The sequence below is a fragment of the Oryzias melastigma genome, linkage group LG11 (assembly GCF_002922805.2).
Source record: "Oryzias melastigma strain HK-1 linkage group LG11, ASM292280v2, whole genome shotgun sequence".
NCBI classification, from domain to species: Eukaryota; Metazoa; Chordata; class Actinopteri; order Beloniformes; family Adrianichthyidae; genus Oryzias; species Oryzias melastigma.
In genome coordinates this window covers 17,514,190-17,537,395 of record NC_050522.1, presented here as the reverse complement: position 1 = coordinate 17,537,395, position 23,206 = coordinate 17,514,190, and the positions used below count along the sequence as shown (strand labels likewise).

At 39.2% G+C, this 23,206-nt stretch overlaps 1 protein-coding gene across 4 annotated transcripts in view; it reads right to left on the bottom strand.

Moving 5' to 3' along the window:
* The window catches only part of thrb (thyroid hormone receptor beta), a 33,090-nt gene extending 23,061 nt beyond the window's left edge, over positions 1-10,029 (bottom strand). For 2 of the 4 annotated variants that reach the window (XM_024298282.2, XM_024298307.2), the window contains exons 1-2: positions 9,978-10,029; positions 3,017-3,081 (exon numbers count right to left, since the gene is read on the bottom strand). In XM_024298282.2, coding sequence (XP_024154050.1) covers positions 3,017-3,023 — 7 coding nt within the window. In that variant the 5' untranslated portion in view covers positions 3,024-3,081; positions 9,978-10,029. Of the gene's footprint in view, positions 1-3,016; positions 3,082-6,557; positions 6,685-9,977 lie in introns of all 4 variants that reach the window. The other 2 variants (XM_024298298.2, XM_024298292.2) reach the window with 2 other exon arrangements.
* Between the last annotated feature and the right edge of the window lie 13,177 nt (positions 10,030-23,206).

Below are 23,206 nucleotides of genomic sequence, written 5' to 3'. Positions count from 1 at the left end.
TTGCAGCTGCTTAAACAGTGCAATATGTTAAAACTACTGCATTGTGGTCTTGAATATTTAGAACATTTATCGTACTGTTTTTACTTGCCATCAACCTGTTCTACAGGGACTAATGATGGAAATTAGCCTAAAAAGGCTCTAAATTTATACATTTTTGCATTTTTAAATGTTCTATTAATAAATGCTGTCCCTGTATTAAATAAACAATTATTCTTTTTTAACCATATTAACAATCTGTACTAACTCCAAGTTCTTTTAAATTAACAAGTTGTATTGTCTTGTTTTTAATGACCAAATGATGCACTTTTTATTTAATAGTTGCTAATTATTAAAATTGTTTTAATGGATGAACAATGCACTGTTTAATTACAAATGAAATAATTATTTTTTTAATGAATTAAGCACTGACATTTAATTATACATGTAACAAGGACATATAAAATATCTATTTATCTAAAAGCTTGAAATTGTCATTGCATTTTTGAAAGAACCAACAAATGTTTATTCTTATTAAATAAAAAAGGAAAACGAAGACGCTAATTTTAAAGAAGATCACCTGCAGAGAGTGTGGAGCAGTGGTCACTGCTCATGTTTATTTATATATATATATATATATATATATATATATATATATATATAGTTTTTGCCCTCCACGGGGTGTTTCACTTTGACCTAATGCACAAGTATTGAAAAACTACTGGTAAAGTGACCTAATGATTCTGTGTAGAGTCTCAGTCTTAACCGGAATCTACCGTTTACATATTCATAGCACTACATTCTGTGATTGTCCAGTTAAAACTCATGGCTAAAACTCCCTCAAATGGAACAGTTTTGAGTCGTCCGTCAGTTACAACTGCACCAAGAGTGTGGCTGGAATATCCTTTCATTGACTGGAAACTCTACAACATACAATTTTGAGAGAAGTCGATTTATCTTCAGAAACCCTCAAAATGTTTTGACACAAAAGGAAATCCACTGTTTAAACGTTGCTTCTGGCTCAGTCCTTACCACGGATGTTTATTGCTTTTGTCTTAATCACCACATTTGTGACCTTCACCGCTGTAATCTGTCTAAATAATACATGATTCATCTAAAAAGGGCAGAATTCAAGTTTTTTGTTGTAAAAAGGAAAGCAGTGGCACGCTTTGAACATTAGGGGGCGTCTTGAGTGGCTTCCTGAATGCGTTTCTGGTAAGGAGGAACAACAAAAGCTAGGAATATCATGTCATCAAAGCTTGTTCGTTATCGTAGGTATAGAATGGCGAGGAGGGAGTGGCCACATCCTCTTGCACGAGGACATTTCATTTTGGAGCTACAAGGTGTTGCTCTCTCATATTCCAGCAACAAGTCCATGAAGTCAGCAGCTAGTAATCTTATTACAACAAATACAGCTTTAACTTGTCTTAGTCTGCCTGTTCGTACCAAGTTTAGATGAGAACCTGACCTGCTAGTTACACCAGGGAGGTTTTCTAACTTAAACTTTACAGTATTCACTGGGATTTACATGAAGCTATCACTTCTACACGAAAGAAGATTCTGTCATTTTTTTGGTCAATCATCATGATCTCAGCAGTATGGGTCTACCACTGTCCATATAGAAAAATGTTCCTTTCCTACAACTTCTAACTGTTGAGGTCCCTCAGGGATCCGTTTCAGGCCCACTGTTATTCTGGGCCCACTTTGTTGCTTTGCTTATGACTTTGAGGGCCACATGCTTGTTAACATAAACAGCTTGAATCTATTCAAACAACCACAGATGAACCGTCCAATCAACATCAAAAACTGGTTAGAATTGAGTTTTCTCAGTCTTAAGTAAATCAAAACTAAAGTCATAGAAAAAAAAACATTCACTCTGCTCTCTAGAACCTGGCTCATATTTTTTTACACATTTTTTTAAATTAAAGTCTTATTCCAGTCATCTCTAGATCTATTGTAAAAGCGTTCCCAGTGGTCTTTTAATTACGATTATGTTATTAGGCAAAATCATAAAAACCTGTCATTTTGCGGAAGGAGTTCATCAGAAATTTGCCTCATTTTGATGTGGAAGGTGGCCACCAATGATATCCCATCATCCCTTTTTTTTTCTGCACTCTCTCCTGCTACTTTACAGCCCCTCACACCCAAAAGCTAACATTACCAGTGCAACAAAAATGGCCAACAATATCAGAGCTTTCCAGCAGAGCAGTTTTGAGGCAGACGTGAGCTCAGACGAGGAAAACGAAGATTTTATTGTATCTGTATCTGCAAGTGGATGCAACAGAAATCGAGCATCTTCAAATTTTTTCAATTTTTTACCTTGCTCCTGATTCATCCCAAATTCAATAAATACATTTCTTAGAAATGCAGCTTTAGTCTTAAATTATTTTATACATGTTCTCCTGACTTATTGTATTTAACATCAATCCTAATTAACATTTACAACAGGTTTTAGTAGAAACTGAGGGTGTATCCAACCTGAGAGCCTCTCAGCCTTACAGTAAAGCTGCTAATAGTGGACTACATAACATAGCATCCACCATTATTATCATTCTGTACATGGCACAGTCTGAAGTGCTTTTCGGAAATTCTGTTGCTCAACATAACAATTTATCGCAGCGTTGCAGCAGCAAAACTGGTGCTGCAGATTGTAAGAAGCGGCGTTTAGAGCTCAGATTGCTGCAGGACAGAATCTGTTTCCCTCTTCTTTCAGCGCCTGCTCGAGGTTAAACGTTCAAGTTTATTTTGTGCAGATTTTTATTTTTATTTTTTTTAGATGGTGAGAACTGTGCAACTCTTTCAGGGAGTCTAGTGTGTCGTTGATTTTCCTCTGCACAATTTGAAGGACACGTGCCAGTTTTTGTTAGTGCATATGGAAAAGATAATGTGATTTAGATGTTTTTTTGTGAATTTAACTTCAATTTCAGAGCCACACCTCCTACCTATTAAAACACAGTATGAGGATGTATTCCTACAGCGTACTCTCTTGGTTATGAGGGTTGTCTGAAAGCGCTCATGAGGTCCCCCAGGCCAGTCTTACCTGACATACTGGTGGGGTCTAAGGCCAAGATGTCATCCTCAGAGCCTCTTCAGACATCTGGGTACCTGAGGAGACAACGAGGGACCATCAGTCAGTATCTGCTGGATTCAGCAGCATCACAACTCTTCTAATTCATCTCAGCCTAAACAGCATGAAAAGCTTTAGAGTTACTTTATTCTTCACACTGATCAGTGAACTAAACCGCTTTAGTTTTCTGGAGTCTCTCACAGTTCTGCTGCTCGTTTCTCTGCATAGGGTGACATCTAGTGGTTACAGATCTCAGAGCCTCAGAAAAGGCAACATCAGCGTTATTCTAAGCCTCATGCTGGGGGAAAAAAAGAAAACTGCCATAACACGATGCTGCACAGCCAGAAAGGAAAGGTCATTCCCCAAAACCTTTGGAGGTTTTGTGAAACTGCAGCGTCTCCCTGTCTGACTCAGCTGGAATGAGCAGGAATGCAGAGAAATGCTCCACTTTCATCGGTTTTGGTTTGGCTACAGACACCTGCCAATCAAAAGAACCGACCCTGCCACACCACAATGCTGGAAAAGCATCCAAGTTCCTGGAATGACCAAAGGGGTGGACAGCTTGACTGGCATCCCCCTGTCTACCACAGGTACTGGAAAAGGCCGGTTAAACATGTAATACATAGACCGTTAGACTTCACAGCTTTGTTGCTGAAGAAAACCACCAATCAGTGAAGAAAAAAGCTTCAGTGTGCTTAGTAGCATGAAGATTGGCCTCTCTTTTGAAGGGAAAAAAAAGGATCATACGATTCCATCGTCACCCTCTAGCCTGTGGGTGCAGGGTGACGATCCAGGGGTCTATGATCAGGAACAGGTTTCATAAAGAGGTCAGCTCAAACCCCCCGCAGGTGGAACCCTACGTGGCGGATATCTTCTAAGAAGAACTTCCAGGATCCATAAGACCAAACTATGGCACAATGGATGCATACTTTTCACACATGGATTGGTCACCAGACCTGCACCCTACTGAGTATTTGGAGTGTGTTTGAGAAGTCCGGAGAAGAAGTCCGACCCTTCCATCATCAGAGAAAGACCTTAGCAAAATGATTATTATTATTTTCACATTCTACAGTCAATAAGCTGCAGAAATGTGGCTGCAGTTTGCAGACCTGGCTGTGCAGTACTGAGTCTGCCTGCACTCCTGCTGGGAATTTAAAGTCACTTTGTTGTGAAGATGAACCGAAGACTCAGACAAAACAGAACTTCTTCAGCCTCTGGGTTCCTCTTCCACAGAGAAAAACAAGCTGCAGAATCCACCAACTGCCTCTAGATCCTATGATGATACAGCAGCATTTGGCTTACTGCTTTTTTTCCTTTTCGGGTAGAATCTGCAGCAGCAGACGAATGACCTGAAGCACTTTTCCTTTTTGTCTTACACAACAGTGGATGGAGCGTAATTATGGCTCCAACAAGACAATGAGCTGAAACACAAACAGCAAAAAACTACAAGAATGACTGAGGAAAAAACAACAGTGACTGTTTTCAAGTGCCCTTCTGTTATATCTTACGCCGGAGTCACACAGGGCGCGATAGCGCCGCGAAGCGGCGCGGAACGGCGTGCGCTTCCATTCGGCGCCCATGTTAACCTATGGCGTCGGTCACACCAAGCGCGGAGCGACGCGCAGCGGCGCGGAGGGTCCGCGCGGTGCAGCGCAACGTTTCGGCGTCTGGCCTATTTCTTCCGCGCGACGCGAGCGCTCCGCGTCAATACTGGCAGGAAGTTGCGTCGAAATACATGAGAAAATCCGGTTTATTTTCAAAATAGAACCAATTTTTCACAATAAAGCACCGCGATTGACAAATGTTATCAATTTTTTGTGTCTAAACACACTGTAGTGTAGAGATGAAAATATGCATACAATCAAAACACACAGACACGCGTGCGCGAGAGCCCCCACCCCGGACACCACAGATCTCCGGAGCGGGTGTGCTGGTCTGCAGGGTTCTGGGAGGAAAAAAAGCAGGGCAGACGGGGCAGTGGGGGCACACTGGAGCGGGACACGGGGCTGCGTTTGAACGAGAGAGAGGCAGAGGAGCGGTTCTTCTGGGAAGAAACATCTGGTAATATTTTTAGTTTATTAATTTACCGACGGAAACACCTGCGTGCGTGCACACAGACACACAACAGAACAGACAGACACGCACACGCGCGCACAAGCCGATCAATGAAGTGGGCCGACTGCGGAGTTGGGGGGCGGGGTCTGTGTCGACAGGGGCAGAGACCATCTCCTTTTAGCAGAAACACTGGGAGATATCCTGGTTATTGATCATGATGGCAAAAAAGCAATAGCTCTAGCAGAAGCGCATGCCGACCGTCGCGGAAACAAATCGCGTCTGGTGTGACCAATAGAGCGCCGCGCAGCGGCGCGCTCTCCGCTCCGCGCCGCTGCGCGGCGCTATCGCGTCCTGTGTGACTCCGGCGTTAGTCATACCTGCCCTTAGGGCTGGATACAGGCCGTCTACCAATGCAGGTACCCCAGACTAAATGTCCAAGTCATAACTGCTAGGTGAACAAAAATTCTTCTTGCACTTTTTTCCTTTTGTACACTATAACCTGTGTCATAGTGTACACTTACAAAAACAAGAATATAGTAAGGATAAAGTTGGTGAGATGCAAGTGTGAGTAGACTGCTCAAGGGGCAAGAAAGTGCTCATGTGATAAAACAGGTTTGCCCATTTTTTGCCCGGAGACAGCCCATAATTAGCAGTGAAGACAGTTGGGACTAATGCTTTACAAAACGACTAGAGTGGGGTAAGGGCACCGTATCACATGTCAACCACATGTCATAAGTGAGAGTAACTTGCGCCTCGTTTCCATTGTCCGAACTGGACCGGTATGGTATTTTGAGCACCAGACAATTCACTGATTGGTGGAAAGGTATTACGAGAACAGCAGCACTTTTTCAGACTCGAGGTCCAAGCCAAGTGTTGTCCTCTTTTTGGCTGTGTTCTTTTTCGCCTCCCGCAATCGTCTTGCAAAGAATATTCAATTTTTTGCATTCAGGATTCCCCCGTTATTCGTGGGGTTTTGGACCGGACGCACGTTGGTTCTGTGAATACACAGCTAAGTCCTCGGTCCACACTCCGCTTGTGCTTTGATAGTCCAACACTCAATGGAAACGCTCATTTGAGTTGCCCGGACCACTCTAAACCGTCCAGGAGCGGACCGGTCAGGTCGGGACCAGTTTCAATTGAACTGCAAGACACAACTGGGATCCCCTTATAAAAACTGCTGCACCCATACAGGTCTGTGACTGAAACTTTATCTAAATAGTGGGCGGCTGAGCTACAGGTAGCATGGTCAACCTCTGGTCGGTTAGGTTCCCGCCCCCCCCCGCCCATCTGTCAAAGTGTACCAGAGCAAGAACCCGACTTTGCTCCTGGTGGTTATAGTTTGGCACTAGTGTTCGATAGCAGAGCGACCATCAGTGTGTGAATGGGACTGCCAAAGCACTTTGGGCATTCTAAGAAAGCACTATATAAGTAAAGCGCTATATAAACATACACCATTTACCATTTAAATCCTGCTAAACGTCTTTGGAATACGTTGAAACATGCCATCTGGAGAAGGAACCTCCCGACAGTTAGCGATGTTTGTTCATGAGGACTGCGCTGGAATACCTGCGGACAGGTGCGAAAGTCTGTCTGACGGTTACAGACACGTTCCAATGTTTCAAAAAGTTGTGCAACAAATTATCAGTCAAGTCGTGACATGAAAGGAAAAAAAAACACAATAAAGTTCAAAGAACTGCAGGTTCCTCTGATTATTAAAGACCAAAAAGATATCTGATTAATGTCACCTTATAGAAAAAGTTATGCGAAACTCACTAACTTTCATCTGAAGTTATTCAAACATTTGCTGAAACCCTTGGCTTTTTTCACTTTGAAACCTTCTAACCATGAAGTTTAGCGTGGGTTTACGTGTACAGTATAATCAGGAGGTGGCTGTAGTATTAACATCTTGAATTTGCAGCCAATAACATCTCTTTTTTTCCATCAAAGGTGTCATGGTTTCTGTTTTATCAGCTGGTCCGATCTTTTTCCTGGCTTAGAAAAGGACAAAGATCCCAGTTTCTATGGAAACCACTCTGTAAAACTAAAGCCCATGCAGTGTAATGCAGACTCCATGGCCCCTTCTGACAGGTAAAACGAGGTACATTTCAGGACAACTGTAACGGGCTTTTGTGAGAATTGTCATTTTTTTTTACATTTTATAAGAACAACCGAAAGAGACACAAGTAGATTTAATTTTCAATTAAAGTGCACAACAGAGTTTTCTAACACTCAAAAAAAAAACTTTTTTTCATTTCTCTGTAAAATTTCTTGTTGTCTTGGAAATACTCTAAACCAATTCTTGAAGAAATCTATTTTTTAATCATGCAAAAATGGAGCTGCAGCTCCTGGCTGACAGGACACACATGAGCCGGGTGATCAGCAGGGCATAGAGCCAGGTTATCTAGAGATCATGAAGGACAGTGACCCTCGAGGGCCAGAGTGGTCCACTTCTGACTTCTACACCCCCTAATAAGCAAACAAACACAACTGGTGCCAACAGACTTTGGTCATTTCAACTAAACAGCAGCTCAGTCGTGCTGCAATGCAGGTTTTTATCCACATTCTGGTGTTTCGTGGTCACTTTGGTCAAAGTATTTGTACTCTGTCCTGATAAATTAATAAACAAACTTTGTCTTTGTTGTCCCTGAACCTGAAACGGCATAAAAACATCTTCTGAGAGATGAAGTCATCACTGATCTCACAGACGCACACAGCTTATCAACCAGGTATTTTAATATAATGAAAATTCCATTCTGAATATTTATCACTAATGAGAAGGAATGTTTTTATTTTTGATCAAATGTGTAGAAAAACTAGAAATGGAGATCAATTATGTAACTATAGATCAATGATGTGATAAATAAAAAAAAGAAGAAAGGTAACTAATGCTGTCGTCGATTAATCGACGACTAATCGATTATTAAAATAGTCGACAACTAATAAATAGTCGATTAGTTGTTACTTTATATTATATGGAGTCGGCGTGTTGTGAAGTTAAAAGTTATAAAGGCATTATGCTAGCTGTTTAGACTATTTAGGCATTTATTAAGTTTTTTCAGGTTAATTTTGAGTTAAGCTAGTATTTCAGCTACATGTTGGCTGTTTTGGCTAATTTAGGCATTTTTTGTTTTTTATTCTAATTTTGGAGTTAAGCTAGTATTTCAGCTACATGCTAGCTGTTTTGGCTAATTTAGACATTTTTTGTTTTTTAGGCTAATTTGGAGCTTAGCTTATATTTCAGCTACATGCTATCTGTAGCATGTAGCTGAAATTATGGATATTTTGTTGTTTTTTAGGCTAATTTTGGAGTTTAGCTAATATGTCAGCTACATGCTAGCTGTTTTGGCTAAATTTGACTTTTTTTTTGCTTTTTAGACTATTTTGGAGTTTAGCTAATACTTCAGCCACATGCTAGCTGTTTTGGCTAACTTAGGCTTTTTGTTTGTTTGTTTTTTAGGCAAATTTGTCATTTAACTAATATTTTAGCTTTAGCATTTTCAGCTTTCAACTTCAGCATTTTTAGCTATCATTTTCAGCATCTTCAGCTATCAGCACTAGCATCTTCAGCGGCCACCTTCAGCTTACAGCATTCAGACTAGCATTATCGCAGGTAATGCTATATATCTAGCTTTTAGTTAGTTTAAAGCTAATTCTGGTTAAAATGTGTGCTTTACGTCGAGTTTGCACATGTCCGGATTAATCGACTAATCAAAAAAAATAATCGGTGATTAGTCGACTATTAAAATAATCGTTTGTGGCAGCACTAGCATCCACCTGTCTTTAGTGCTACAACCACCTTTCTCCACTGTCACATCCACTCATTTTCTCTTGGGCATCCATCTATTTTTGCTGCTGCACCCAATGCTGGATCCACCCATCTACAGCTCTACATCCACACATTCTCACCGCTACAACCGATGCTGCATCCGTCTGTTCTGTCCCCACTTCTCAATCTCCATTACTGCACCCATTCATCTCCAATGCTAAATTTCCCAATCCCCATCTCTGGATTCACCCCACCACCCAACTGTCACGTCCACCAGTCTCCACAGATGAGATACTTTCTAATTCAGGAAACTTGATTCTTTAGAGGATTCCTCGAGCGGTAATTAGTCCAACCAAGATGACACAGAAAGCATTCCCTGAAAAATTTGGTGTTTTTAATCCGTCTTGTTGGCGGGAACTGCCCCTCCATAAAGAGCAACATTCCCAGACAGACTGAAGGAAAGAACCTACTTTTGTTTTATTATTCCCATCAGAAGTTGTCCTTCATCAGCCCGGAGGTGTGATAACACATGAGATTTACAAACTCCTCCAACCTGGACAAATTTAGAGCCGTTTTTCTTGGATAATATCTGGTTTTTGGTCTTTTATTCTTTTTACACATTTTTTGTAAAAAAAAAAAAAAGAAAATCTAGACTCTAAAATCTAATTTTGCCTGCTATTTTTAATGCTATAAATAGAAGATAAAACATTGACCTGTAATTGCGAAGTACCAGTGCTGTCCTCCAACCTTGAATTAGCAATAAATTCTTCAAAAACATAAAACATTTTGTTTACAGAAAAAAATCCATCATCAAGTATGAGTCCTTAGATGAATATTCAATAATCCTTTATTCAAATTTGGTAAAAAATGTTCAGTTTTTTCTCTTCTTGTATAAATTAAATTTGTTTTTAATTCTATGTTCTGATCTGTCGTCATGCTCTACCTAACAATTAGTTTTAGCTTTAAGCAGCCATCGTCTGCATATTTAGTGCCCCCCAAACACACACACTGAAAAAAACATAAAAACATTAAATAAAGTCTCAGCATTTCTATTAGAACCATTATGTATGTCAAAGTCTGCACACAGCCAGCAGGACAAACTAAAGGCCTTACCAGGGAAGGGTGAGGGCTGGCTCCAGCAGCTGAACTCCCCAAGAGAAACACCTATGAAAACAGACAAATGCAGAAGACCGGGTCAGACAAGGACCAGCATGGAAAACAAGGAGATCCTCAAAGAGGAGGTAAACACTGCAGATGGGATAGTAAGAAATGCAGCAAAGCCCGTGTGACTTTTAACGTCACGTCCCACTTCATTAGAATCTTTAAAACCCAGGACATGAAGCCTTAAAAAACCCCAGCTTTTTTAAAATCCACATTTATTTGTTAGAATATTTATTTGGAGACCAAATAAATAGACAAAAATTCTGAAATGTTTTGGGAGGCAGATGGTCTGAATGCACAGCATGAGTTTAGGAGAAAACCGAGCACAGCAGAAGAATGTCAGGCCAACTTTCAAGTGATTATTTGGACAACAAAGGAACTCGATCATAAAATTCCTTTTTTTAACAATAACTAACAAGCACTTCAGAGTAATAGTACAGTGTTTACCACAAGAAAAATTAAAGATGTAGCAGCCTGTGCATTTCAGAGCTGGTCGGCCTATTTTGACAATGTCCAGTTTTTCCCAGAAAAGTCCATCTTAAGAATGTCTTACCCAATAAATCTGCAACTAAATCAACTTATCTGGCTTCTTCTACTGTTAACTACAAAATAACGAGTAATTTAAACAAAAAAAAAATCAAGTGTGTCTACTGCCTACGACCAGAAACAAAGTACAGAAGAAGTTAGCTTTTGGTAACGCGAGCTTTGACCATCCAATCAGAGGCCGTCTTCCATCCTCATGAAGCTTCAGAGAAAAACTCAAATTCTGATTGGTTGAATCAAAGTAAATGAGTTTAATCCATATATGGCTATGGTTTTTTTTATGGAAAGCCGCTGCAAAACCGGAAGTGAGGATGGAAGCACTGACTGTCTGAGTGTAAGGCAGACTTTCATGAGCCTAGCAACAACTGAGGGCTAAAACCTGATTGGTTAGAAACTTTCATGTGAAAAAATAGTGTGACGGCAGCGTAGAAGGGGTGTGGGGCTGTGACCGAAGCTGACAGAACAGTTAGAATGATGTAAAATGTACATATATCATATATATATATATGATTTAGACACTTTTCAGATATCTTTTTAGACCTTCACTGAAACCTTTGCAGGCCCTGGCGGTACACCGCTGAGAAAATGACATAAGGAAACAGGACATTTCCTTTAATCACCAATATGAAATCAATGTAATGTAAACCATCACATCAAGTACTGGTGCAATGATCAAATTACTGAATTTACAGAGTAGAAAAACATTAAAAAACTACATTAAAACAAACAATAGTTGCTTAAAGCTTAAGATTATCAACGCCTTCGATACCTATTTATAGAAGGACTGTATTTCTGTGAACAACCACACAATTATCCACGCACAACTACTCACACAAACAACCATTCTCTGCACACAGAGAAAGTCACGGACGCACACGTGTAACACCTCACACGATGATGAGACCGACTGTAGAGATGAAGGTAGAAGCTCCGCCTCCTCTACTCAGAGCCCACGGCGGGTGGCACAGCAACACAGCCAGAATATAACTCTTTTTTTAGCCTTCTAAGAAGAACGCAGATTTGCAACTTGTGTATTTTGTTGATTTATGGAGCAAAACAAACACAAAAAAAAGGAAAAAATACAGTTAAAAATCTCAGACTGTGATGAAGATGAGCTCAATGACGAAGGTGTGTGTGTGTGGAGGGGGGGGTTTAAAGCTGCAGAGGAACTTTGTAAAAGCCCCACATTAAGAACCCCAACCCCTAGCCTCTTTCACGGCATCAGAAATGCACACCCATCCTGAGCTGACAGAGCCGAGATCGCTGCAGTGCATCATGGGAAGGACGGATCAACTCAGGACAAGTGGAGGGGGCTTTGAGGACGCGGCAGAGCAGCACTCACACAGAGGAAGAGGGGAAACTAAAAGAGCTCTTCTGTCTGTTTACGTTCTCATCTTCAGGCTAGCATCAGTGCAGCAGCAGCACTTTCAGGAAACGGAGGCCTAAAGCGGAAAAACAGAACCCACCAAAGGACTTCATCTTCTATTAAAGGAAGCCATTATCCAACTGCATTTTGGATTTACATGGATTATCTGTGAAGATGAAGCGTAAAAGTGTGAGAGGTGGAATATACACACTCACAAGCCGAGCAACACTTTGTCACGGCGCTGCAGGCTGCATCAGCGGCTCACATGACCGACAGAGGACAGAGATCAGCGAGGCGATTGCTAGAGGAGCCGCTGGTGCAGCTGCACAAGATAAATGGGCTTCATAGTTTTTTGGTGGAGGTGAAAGTTCAACTTCCCGCCTAAATCCATGCATGCTCCAGCAGCGTACAATTGTTGTTTCCCTACTCCCCGTTTTGCTCCAGTTGTAGGGATAGCATCTTCGCCTCACCTCCGTCTCTGTTCGCTTTATACGTCTCTTCAGGAGAAACTTCACGTATTGCAAAAAAAGCAGAGGTGGCAGGAACCGATTCCTGGACGGTGGATCTGTAAGGATCTGAAATGACTCTTCTGGGCTCCTTTCCACCAGCAGCTGAGCCTTCACGGCTGTTGTAGTTTCCCGACAGCTGAACGGGCAGCAGACCAGTTCTGCATGGATGTAAAGGTCTGTGTAAGAACAAACGGGGTCTCTGCTCTTCTCTATGCAATAATGAACAACTTGTGATCACGTGTTTTCATGCACAAAAAAAAAAAAAACTCCACATAAACACAAGCAGCTCTGTGGCTCAGTCCTCATGATGTCCCACAAATACCACATAAATTCCCAAGGATGATCCAAGTGTGCCTCAAAAGGAAACCCAACTCCAATCTTCCTTCTTTTCCCGAAATAATTCCTAAACCAACTACTCATTTGTTTAATGTTCTCAGCAGCTCCAGTGCAGCAGATTAAAACATGATGTAGCAAATCTATAGTGAAACTCGGCAAAAGGAGGAGGAAACTCAGACTAAAGACCTCAGCGTGAAACCGATTTTAAGAAGCAGGAAGTGGAAATCCTGACTGAGTCCAGGCTGAAATGACAGAAAATCAAGATGGACTGGTTCATAAAACTGTATAGCTTCTAGTGTGAGTCTGTTGCTACGGTAACTTTGTTTGAGCCTCTAACAAAGTCGGGAGCAGATATACCTGAAGAAAGTTTCGTTAGTTTAGGCTCCTCCCACCTGTAAAATCTTTTTCTGTTTTTCACCTCGATGCGACGATCAAGAGAGATTGACTAAATTGTGTCTCTTGTTAACTATTTCTTTTTAAAGGATATAATGTGATGAAGAGGAACAGAAATTTGTTGCAGATTTATGTTGGAAATAAAAAAAAAATAAGTCTGGATTAAATTGATCGTTTTGATGTGAATGAAAATAGTATGATTTGAAGAAATTGGAATTGAAATATAAACTGATCAAAATGGCTTTGAATTTTTTTTTTTTAGCAGGACTGGAACAAAAATGTTTTTATTAGTTTTTCTATTAGAACTAAATTTTATACAATTAACATCCATTTAGTATCATATGTCATTTCTAATTTATATTATTTTGACAAAATATGTTTTTATGGAGGGTTAAATTTTGAAAGTTATTTAAGGTTTATGTGTATTTATTCTGGAATAATATTTCAGCTTTTTTATTATTCACAATTTTGTTAAAAAGTTATGGTTTTAATGTTTATGCTAGTTTTTTGGGGGGTTTTTGTGGCTGTTTTAGAGTTTAGCTAATATTTCAGCGACATGCTAGCTGTTTTGGCTAATTGAGGCTTTTCTTTTAAGTTTTTCAGGCTGTTTTGGAGTTAGGCTAATATTTACATGCTAGCTGTTTTGGCTAATTTAGTTTTTTTTACAGTTTTTTAGGATATTTTGAAGTTTAGCTATAATTTAAGGTACATGCTAGCTGCTTTGGCTAACCTAGGTTTTTTTCGTAGTTTTTTTGGCTAATTTGGCATTTAGCTAATATTTTAGCTAGCTATTAGCTTCAGTATTTTCAGCTATCAGCTTCAGCGTTTTTAGCTATCAATGTCAGCATCTTCATTGGGCAAATTCTGCTTACAGCATTCACACTAGCATTATCACAGGTTCTGCTATATATCTAGTTCATAATTATGTTAAAAAGTTGCGGTATTAAATTTCTAAAAATATAGTTTTAAAGTGTTCAATAAATCTTTGTCCTGTTCGGCCCACGACCTAAGGTGTGTTTTAGGTTTTGGCCCCTTGTGCGATTGAGTTTGAAACCCCTATAAGTAAACCAGTCTGGAGTTATGCTAAAAGATGTTTTTTTGAACCAAATGTATGGTTCTTATCTCCGTTAGTTTTTTTTTTTGTAATTAAGTAAAATTTAAAATCCAGATGACCACATTTTCAGGTGAGCTTTCACCTGAACCCCAACAGAGTAGAACATCTAAGGACAGAGCTGAAACGCTGTGTGAAGAAACCCGATCGAGGTAGGGGTGACAGTCACACAGAGTCACCGAAATAGAAAAAGACAAGCAAGTTTCTAGACACCGCCCCTCAGGATTTCTGCTTTAGGAAAATAGTTTCTCAGTACGACTGCTCCGGTTTTCTGCATTTCCGTCATTTCTTTGGCATCCACTTGTTTCCCTTCTTTCACTGGATGGGTTTCAGGGAGCATAAAAACTTTGGCAGGCACCGTGATCTTTCAGTTCCTCCAAGAGAAAAGAAGAAAAAAAAAGTTTTTATGTGTTTAACAACTCTCCAGGCTGCTTTTCCTCAAAAGCTCCGAGGGAAAAAACCAGAAGGCCGAATTTCAACAGATCCATTTTACCCCACACCATCTTGGTTTTTTTTAACTGAATTTGAGACTACAACAAAAACTCTAAATGTTTCTGGACATCACAGATGTCAGATCAAAACACACACAGAGTCTATGCGACTTTATGTGCAACCATTTACCATCTTGCAGCATTTTAGGAAGTTGAAACGTGTTTATTTGAATGCATTTTAAGATGGAATGAATTAACTCGAAGAAGCATCTGGACTCGAGGTACGCTCCAGTCAGCGATGACAGAGATTCAATGCTCCGACATGCAGCTAAACTCGAAATGATTGAAAGGCAGAAGAGGAGAAGATACAGACCAGGACGTTCTGAGGACCAGAACCCTCTGAGTTTAGCATCCAGGATTTTTTGTCCTCATTTTTGAAGGAACGACTCCACCCTACGCTGATCATCACCGGAGTGGACGAAGGTCACCACTACAGTTCTCCACTTCTAAAGATGAAAAAACTTGGTGTCCAAAGGCTAAAAGTTTTCTGCAGCAAGAGATGGAACAAATAACTCTAATAAGTCAAATCAATTTTTAAAAAATCATAAAACTCCTGAAAACTCTGCATCTGAAAGAGCATTTTTTTTTTAGACTTTTATTTTGAAGGGTCCAAAAGTAACACTTGCCAGTTGAGGGCATTTTCTCCTCCTTGGCGGGTAAAAGTTAGAGGGTTAGGCAAGTAAATGTTTAGTCATGTTTCTTAGCTCTTCTTTTGTCCTTTCCTCTTCTACAGCGAGGTAAGCAAGAGCACGAGAGACAACCTCAGCGGTCACTTCACCTGTATAAGTGTTTCGCTTTGGTGATTAAACAACAAAACGTGATGATTTATAACAGGATCCAGTCAGAACTGAAGGATAAAGCTGCTAGACTCACAACAGCAACAACAGATTAATAAAAAAATGTTGATTTGGAGACAGCGGTTTGATAGACGCTAATGCTATGATGCTAACACTAATGCTATGACGCTAACACTAATGCTATGACGCTAACTAGCTCCTTTGTGTGTCACCTACTTGTAAACAGAGACCGGTTTAAAGTTGGATAGTACTTTCACGGACCGGCCTTTAAGATCTAACGGATAAAAACAACAAAATTAATTCCTAGAACATTCATTTAAAAAACTGTCCTTTGTAAATAATAACAAGCATCTTTGTAGCATTACAGAGTCAGTGTTACACCAAAAACTATGACCTCAGATGTTGTGTTGAATCCTTTGCCCCCGTAAAGCTGCAACTTTAATCTCAATGAGATTTAATAACAAAAACCCAAAACTTTGTTTTCAGGTTGTTTTTTTTTTATTATGATTTCATATAAAATGTGATCATCTAGAGTCTGGATTAGGAAATCTCTAGTATATCCGTCCTTGTTTTCTCCACATATTTGAATTTGAGTTTGCAGTCAGATGACAATAAAGATGTATTAATGCCATTTCTAAATTACTTTTGTGCAGTTTCATTGTCTTAAAAGAATATTTCGGTGTAAAATACCGTTATGATTTGGCTGGTAGATTTTATTTTATTTTTTTGTCTATCAGCCAACTCGCCCAGTGACTCAAATACTCAATTCCTGCCAGTGTGGAGGCATTATAGTAATTTAAAATCCAACAGAAACAGTAATGTTCACTTCAAATTCTAAAAAAAAATACCAACAACCTTTTTTTATCACATGAAGATAGTGCCACCGAGCACGCTGAATCACAGACGGAAATAAATTATAATTCTGGAGCAAAAACAACAAAGTAAAGACCTGAAGAGCAGGAACAGTCTAAACAAAAAATTCACAAACAAAATCTGAAAATACAAAAAAAAACAGAAAAATGACTGAAGCATCCCATAAAGATGACAACAAAAACAGACAGGTCAAAAATACAGCAGATAAACAGCATGTGGACGACAGACTGAGAGACATAAACACAAATGAAGCACCAACTCAAAAGACACCTGACATAAATCTGTTAAAGAAATGTATACTCACGAAAGAAGCACCTACAAAAGGAACGGAACGAAAGAACAACAAAAATGCACCAGGAAGATAACAAAACTAGAATTAAAATGCAACACAAACAAACCACAAACAAAAATGCAGCAGATTGACAGCATGTGTATCAGGGGTGTGTACTGTATTAGCAAGAATACAATATGTATTGTGATACTTGTCATGATACGATACATAACAAAAAAGTACTTAACAATATTTCACTCTTGTTTTTTTTAATTATGACTTACCTGAATATTGACACATTTTTCACATTAGCAAAATTGTAAAATTTGTGTTATGTAATGATCAGAACATTATAGCACTGCAACTGGATCTCATAAACGAATTGCTTTTACCCACGCAAATACATGGAGCTTTTCTTTTGGTAATTTAGAAAATACATAAAATCGATACAAGTATCGCCAGATAAAGTATCGCGATATTTCACTGAATCGGTATTTTTCTATGACAGAAAAACACCTGAGACACAAAGAAACACCACAAAAAAATGCTCGCCACAAACACACTAGAAAGGTGACAAACATGACCAAAACACACACAAAAAAAGTGATGTAAATGGATAAAAAATTATAATCACAGCAGAAAGACAAAAAAAAAAAACAAAAGAAGAGGCTACAATAGAAACACAACAAAAACGCACCAGAGATAACAGCAAAAATGTGTCAGAATCAGAATAAAACCATGCAAGAAGCATGTTATTTTTCAAAGTGTGCAGCTTGCACCAAATCATGTGACGCCGAGGCTTCTGCAGCAGATGATACCCTTAAAACAACACTATAAAAGCATACAGCAACAACATTCCTTCCTGTTAAACGACTAAATCAAGGCCTGTGAAATCTGGAGTCAAAAGTCAACAATTTTAGTGAAATCACTGATGTATTTTCTCCGTCTTTGTTCACCAAACTTCACACCAACACTGAAGTTGAGCAAAGTGTTTCATAAACAGGTTTTTGATCATCCGCCTACTGTGAATGACTTATTAGGCTTTGAAAAACAAAGCTTTTTCAGTGAACGCTCCACATATTTTTATAATCCTGTTCTATGTTTTTCAATTAGATGCATGCAAAGACCAATTAAAAGAAAAAAAACTGCATCCAATGACAGAAGAAAACCTGAACTCCACTAATACTTTCTTTTGTTAGTGCACCCTCAGCAGGAAACGCGAGCGCAGGCAGTCGAGTAGAACTCTCAGATGTGGTCTGCAGGATGTTATCAGGAAAGGTGTGTCTGAAGATGTGGGCGCCACAACCATCACAAAACAACAAACGTGATGACTGCTGAAAGACGCCGCAGTCTAGTCTTCTTAATGTAAATGTGAAATATTTTTACAATTGGTTGAGGATAAATATCATGTAATAATGTTATAATTTAATCAATTTCTATACAAAAAAATAGGCTAAAGCTAAAAATGTGAATTTTTGGGAGGCTTTTTTGGAATTTCTTGTAAAAAGTGTTAAAAACTGGTGTGCTCTTACGGCAAAGTCAGGGATAGTGATTCAGAGAGGCCAGACGAGCAAGTCAAAATAATAAACGGAAAAGCTGGAGTATGAAATGTTTTGTTTTTTACAATGCGCAGGAGTACGCAACTTTGTAAACACTCCCTGACAGCTTCATTATAATCCGCCATTGACAGAATTTATGGTGCTACAGTCTGTGTTTTTGAGCTTTTATCCAAACTCTCCTGGAAGGTCAGAACAATTATCTTTGTGGCTTGAAGAATGACAAATAAACCAGAGAACAACCATAATGCACAATAATCTCGGAATATCTGCGTTCATCCAGACTGGATCAGTCTTAATCCCAAATAACTTTATTGACAAGGTTTAAAGGTGACATCAAATCAGAGACGTTATCACCTACGGACAACATTTTCAGAAACTTTGAGAAAATGACCGTATCAAGTTTAGTGTACATGTGAACGCACTCGCTGAAGCTCCAGAGTGAAAGAAGCTGGTTTATGAATTTTAAAGGGGATTGAAGCTTTTTGAGAAGCATTTCTAGAACAACTGAAAACTCAAAAAACATTGCGGTTACAGATGATCATGCTCTTAAGCAGTCTTTTTTTTTTCTTTCCTTTCATCCCCTCGTCATAATCAGAGGAAGATTCCTTCCTCTCAGGTTGAAACAGATTCTTAATCCCACAGAGAATTACTAAACTGTCTTCTTCTTACATGTATTTATGACTACAGATCAGGCAGTACTTTTCATATTCAAAAAAGACGACAGCTGAAGATCAAACCCTGAAGAATTAGCAGCTTTTCACATAGATGAAGTTTCAGTGTAGAGAAAAGAAGCAGACACAACTAGTTGGTGCCAAATAGCCCACAAAAAGGAGGCAGCTATTTCAGTCCATTATGGTTTCAGAGTGGGACAAACCAGCAAATGGTTAGGAGGAGGAAAGATCATTACCACTAGAGGCCATACATACCAACCTCAGAGCTCAAACGTGAAGGTGGAGGATGTGTCACTCAGGTATTAGAGAAATGTTCTTAAAAGAACGATTGGACAGTTTTAGGAGCAAAGGTGGAGTCAGTATGGACTAGGTTGCCATAAATTCCTAATTTTCGACCAAAACGCAGCGGGGAGTGAATTTCCAAGCAATTTTGTACAAGTGAAAGACAGACAAACTTCTGCTTTGAGCACGTGTTTCTTCCTCTTCCTTTTTTCATCCTTAAAGTTCTACAGAGGCACGAACAGCAGCAACACTGCACGCCCCCCAACCAAGCTTAGCAGCAGCGACGGGAAGGGAGGGGCTACATTGCAGAGTTACTGATCACATCAAACTTTTTAGTTACCGGTATTCTATTTAAGTTATTCATTTATTTATTCATTTTAAATTAAATGAGTTGTGCATCAAAAAAAAAAAATATATATATATATATATATATAATCATATATAGAATCATGCAATTTGGTGCCCCCTCCAGCAGATGGGACCCTAGGCGGCCGCCTAGGTTGCCTACACCTAGGCCGGTTCTGGTGGTCACTACCATGTTGGAACCAGAGGGCGTCTGTAAGCAGTGATTGGTCCAAATCAATCTGATTCAACGTTTCTATAGCAACCACTCTGGCCAATCAGCTTGTTGGTACTCCACACTTTAAAGAGAGATCGGGAGAATCTGTCAATCAGACATTTCAGGCGTTCTATGTGAGACCACATTCTTTATCTAATTGATCAGTTAGGATTAGCAAGAATATATAAAAAAAAAGTATCAGAGTAAGAATGGTCATTCTGACCAATGCAATGATGGAGTAATAGCGGTTTATTTCTCTCTAGAGCTCTTTGGGATTTTGGCTTCTTGGAGCCAGCTGGTACTTCCTGTTTTGAATGTCAGTTTTCATGTACAGTCAATAGTGGATGCATCACTAAGAAACATGCAGAAGACCAAACCAAGTCTGGTTTTTTCACAGACTTTTGTGTTAAAATCAACATGACCAACCATCTTCCAATCAGATTGGATAAAAGTGTGACAGGGACAATCAAGAAGAAGAAATGGTCCAACTGGTCTGGTTTGGATCCTTCAAAACAGCATCCAAGGTAAGTTGATTTTAACATCATCCAAATGTACATTTGTCTTTTTTTGTCCCCCAAAAATCCTATTTTTGGGTCGTCCCAGCCCAGTTTACTTTGCCGCGCTACGATGTCAGTGATTTAAGGCTTTGCTGAGCTGCTTCCTCTTTTCTTATGCATGCGGCCACACCTACAACAGCTGTGAAAAAGTGCAGGAAACAAACCGGTGAATACCAACATCTCCAACTGTCTGACTAAAAAAAAAAAAAAAAAAAACTGCTCATTCATAACAATAGACAGGAAGATTTTCTAAACACAGAACTTTCACGTACGAACCAAAACATCAGGAAGCATTTCATGAACAAAGTAAATGTATGCAGAGTAACTATCAACTCCATTTATATCAGATCTTTTTGATCTGCTATGGAGAAATCTGGGAAAGACCAAATAAAACCTCTTTAAATCCACAGTTTATCTTGCAAACAGCAAATCTTAAGTGTTATATTTAAACTAGAAACAGTCCACGACATAAAATCAACGTGTTCTGACAAACAGTTCTGACTATGCAACAATATGAAGAAAAACTAAAGAGAAGATTTGAAGCTATGCCAAATTACAATCCTTTTATGCTTTTTTAAATTATGTTTTTATGTAGTTTATTTATACAGTATAGACTGAAATTATTTAAAGGATAAAAAACATTCATACACCATAAAAAGAGAGTTGCATTTGCAAAATACATATATCTTTGTGTTTTATTGAATATGTTTTTAACTTTCCCTACTTTGTGTAGAATAATAGTGGTCATTTCCTTTCTATTCGTGTTTGTTTTTGCATTTTCTTTGCCATCTTTCATGCTTTGCCTTTAATAAGCTTCAAACTTAGGCCGCACGATATGAGAAAAACTTGCAATGTGCAATATTTGTGATCAGTATTGCGATGACGACATGACTTCCAATGGATGAACCAAAAAAAAGCAATACATTTGTCCTTCACAAACCTGTCACCTCCTCTTTAATAAGTCCTTCTATCCTCTATTGGTTCCCTTTAGTAATAGACACCAACACTCTAACTGCAACCCCTCCATCATTACCAAGACCAAAGAGCTGTCAAAGGACACCAGGGACATGATTGTACACCTGAACAAGCCTGGGATTGTTCGATCTACAATAAGCTAGCAGCTTGGTGAGAAGAGATCAACTGTTACAGTAATTAGTAGATAAAGGAAGAAATGACCGTCTCTCTCCACCTGCAAGACCTCACCTGGTGGGGTACAAATCAGGGGATGGTCAATGACCTGGAGAAAGCTGGGACCACACCAGCAAAGGTTACTATAGTAACGCATCATGGATTCAAACCCTGTTGTGCTCCAAAGGTTCCCCTGCTAAAGCCAGCAAAAGTTAAGCCATAATGGAAAAATAGTGCTAGAAAGAAGAAAAGGCCCTGAATCGTTGAAGAAGATTTAACAAGAACAGACTGAAGTCACATTTTCTTAATAACTAGAAACGGATTCTGGCCTTTTGTTTCTGCAGCCTGAAGTGTAATCGACTGAAACATTCAGGCTTCTAAACATGAAGAAAACAAAATACTTCAAAAGTGTGAGATCTGAGTACTTATGCCAGCTTTACAACATCGACAAAAGTATTTTTTGAAGCATCTACGGCCTGAACTATACCGGCACAATGATGAGAAAAATTGTGTCCACGTTTTTGCTGCAAAAATGGAGATCAAGGATAAACTTCACTAGTAACCTATTGAAAGAAATCAAAATGTAGCTGCAGTTGTATTATATAACCTTGATGTCAACAACTGCAGGAGTGAAGTGCATAACTTAAAGAATGAATTCAGGTCGATTCTCTGAACGTTCAGGTCAGTAGTTGTTGATTACAAAGGTTTTTGGCTATTAAGTTAAACTGCTTCTGCTGTGTTAGCATTATAATTGGTAAAGAGTAAATGATGTGTACATTTATATAGCGCTTTAGAGTCACCCCCAAACACATTGCGCCAACCTATAACCACCGAATAGCAATGAAGGGTTCAGTGTCTTGTTCAAGGACACTTCGGTATCTGAGGATCTTCCGATTAGAGGCCGACGACTCTTCCTAAATCAAGCAAAACAGTACTGAGAAACTTCCATCTCAAGAACCAGGGTATCTGAAGGAAACACTGGTTCTGGTTCTGAAACCAGACAGCTCAGCAGCTTACAAAGAAATCCAGTTCAAGTTCAAATGTGACGTGTGAAAACTATGATGGAAGTGTCCCTTTATTGTGCCTTTACCAAATGTGCAGGTTCAAACAATCTAGTTTGTAACTTTAATGTTTTCTACCAGAACGAATAGCTGTCTCTTTTTGTTCACTCCACACGCCTCAGACTTTCAGGAACGTTTTTAAAAGGAGGGGCCAGGTAATTAGAGAAAAAGAGACTAAACTTTCCCCTAAAACTGTGAAAATCATGAAAATAACTGCAATATTGAAACCTTTTTGAACAGAGTTGCAGCATCATCCGTTTCTGCTGTGTCCTTCAGATAATGCGCCATTCCATTTGACCTTCTCATGCTGCACCCATTCTCTCTAAAACTTTCTCCTGAAGATCAGAGACTAAAAGCAAAGATTATGCCTGCTGCGGAACAGCAGGAATTAAAAAAAAGGAACGGCACAATAAAAAGGGGTTAAAATATCTGGAAGAACAAAATATGGAGTTGAAGTGTTCCAGAAAACTGCTTAGTCGACAGTTTATTTCCTTTTATTTCTTTTGCGCAACATTTTTATGTTTTTGAATAGGGTTGTGAAGCAGTTTCATTAGTTCCATTAGAACAAAAGCTGTTATTTATTTCCTGTCCTTTAAAGATAACTGGATGTTCTCAGTTGTTTAAGAGATTAGAAATATATTCCTGTTCATGCAACTTTATAGACAAAAACTGTG